The sequence below is a fragment of the Myotis brandtii genome, unplaced genomic scaffold (genome assembly GCF_000412655.1).
Source record: "Myotis brandtii unplaced genomic scaffold, ASM41265v1 scaffold220, whole genome shotgun sequence".
Lineage (NCBI taxonomy): Eukaryota > Metazoa > Chordata > Mammalia > Chiroptera > Vespertilionidae > Myotis > Myotis brandtii.
The window spans coordinates 703430-705387 of record NW_005358250.1 but is presented as its reverse complement, the minus strand read 5'-3'; the positions used below and the strand labels follow the sequence as shown (position 1 = coordinate 705387).

General features: G+C 59.0%; 1 protein-coding gene across 1 annotated transcript in view; it reads right to left on the bottom strand.

Annotated features, from left to right (window-relative positions):
• FOXO6 (forkhead box O6) overlaps positions 1-1958 on the bottom strand; it is a 34496-nt gene that overhangs the window by 30283 nt on the left and 2255 nt on the right. The window contains exon 2 of the mRNA XM_005866097.1: positions 1782-1952. Coding sequence (XP_005866159.1) covers positions 1782-1952 — 171 coding nt within the window. The remainder of the gene's footprint in view (positions 1-1781; positions 1953-1958) is intronic.

Sequence of the window (1958 nt, the reverse complement as noted above, 5' to 3'; positions counted from 1 at the left end):
AACCCCCCCCCCCCCGCCCCCTTCAGGGACTGATGAGAGCCTTTAAGGAGACACCTGGCACAGATGCCTGGAAGTGTCTGGCACAGGCTTGGGCCTGAGAGCCTCAATGAACTGCAGTTCTCTCCTAGCTTCCAGCTTCAGGTCCCCTCTGGGCATCTTCCCCCATCATCCCTAATCTGTCAAGCCCAGTGGGAGTGCCACCTCCTGTAGCAAGCCCTCCTGGCTTACTCTGGCCCATGGCCTCAGCATCCTTTGCACCATCCACCCATTTCTTCCCTTTTTCGCCAGAGAGCACTGGTGGCTCCTCAGTGCCAGGCTCTACCGCTGGGTGCTGTGGGCACAGAGATTACTCCGACACTGCCACTGTCTTCCACAGGCAGGGTGGGGAAGGGAAACGAGATAGGACACAAAAGACTAAGACCTATGACAGGCAGGGAGAGGACCAGAGAAGAGGGGTTCCTTAGCTAACTAAAAAGGGTTAAGGAAGGTTTCCAGGAAGAGGCACCTGAACTTTGCCCTTCAGAACAAGGCATATAGCTACAGGGAGAAGTAAAAGGTGGGACAGTGCATGGGGAGCAGGAAAGGAGGTGGGAGCAAAGCCCAAGGGCAGGACACACTTGGGAGGAGTAAGTGTTCCAATGGGAGCTGATCCCAAGGGGACTGGAGAGGCTAGGGAAGAGCCTCGTGTCTGCTCCTCCACCCTGTGACCCCACCCCATAGTGGCCTGAGAGCCATAGGCTCCCAGGTCAGAGCACCCACGACCCCTATAATGCAGTCACTGGGCATCTAGTGTTGTCCATGCCGACAAGCTTGCCCCTCTCCCCTCACTGGCACACCTCCTCTGACCCTGTCTGCAGCCACCACCAGGCACAGCCCCCTCCCTCCATTTAGGCATGTCTCCCTGGCAGAGATCCTCCTCTTCCATAGGGAGCCTGACAGCTCACAGACCTTAGGCACAGTCCCTCCATCCCCAACTTCCTATCCCCCCCCAAAACATTGACTATTCCCATTCCCCATGAGAGGGTCTGGAAGGCATAATCCAGTCAAGCCCCTGTCCTCTCCCAAGATGGCTCTCCCCTTTCCCCTGGCTGGCAGTGAGGCTTCCCTTGGGGTGCCCCTGCCCCTCCCCCACTCCCACATGCATCTGAGCTCAGAAAGCCTGGGAAGTGGAAGACAGCCTGGGGTAGGCAGGGCGGGATCCCCAGCCCTCAATGCCATGCCCTAACACCAGCAGCAGTCAGCACCAGCCCATCATACTGATCAAAGCAAGGGGGACAGCAGCTGCCCCATGGAAAACTCAGATCCCAGGTCACCTGACAAGTCACCCCACCCGAGACTAGCTGGTGCCCTAAGGTGAACTCCTGGCTCCACAGGAAGGGCTGTGAGCTGAGGGTTGCACTCCTCACCCTGGGGTCAGCGCCAGGCAGGGAAGTGGGGAAGATATGGGGGGAAAGCAGCCACTGACCCAAGTCATGATGCCAGCTCTTTAAGGAGGGTGCCCTGGTGGAGAGGGTAAAACAAGAGTAACTCAAAGCACACTCATGGGGTCAGAGGAGGCTCCCCACTGTCCGAAGCCCGGGAATGGGTTCCTCTGCGATGCCTCCAGGGATGGGCTGGGGGTGTCCTTCAGGGGTGCTTCAAAGTGGCAGTCAGTCCCTGGTTACCCCATGAAACCTCCCATCCCGCATCCAGAATATGCACACAGCTGCTCCCAGCACGCCCCCTCCTGTCTGCGCCCTAGCCAAGGAGCCCAGCCCCTCTCCCCAGCCGGACGCCCCCACCTTCCAGCCGGCCGAGCTGTTGCTGTCGCCTTTATCCTTGAAGTAGGGCACGTAACGGACCATCCAGTCGTAGATCTGAGAGAGCGTGAGCCGCTTGTCCGGGGCGCTCTCGATGGCTTTGGTGATGAGGTCGGCATAAGACAGGTTCCCCCACGCGTTCCGCCGAGAGCTCTTGGC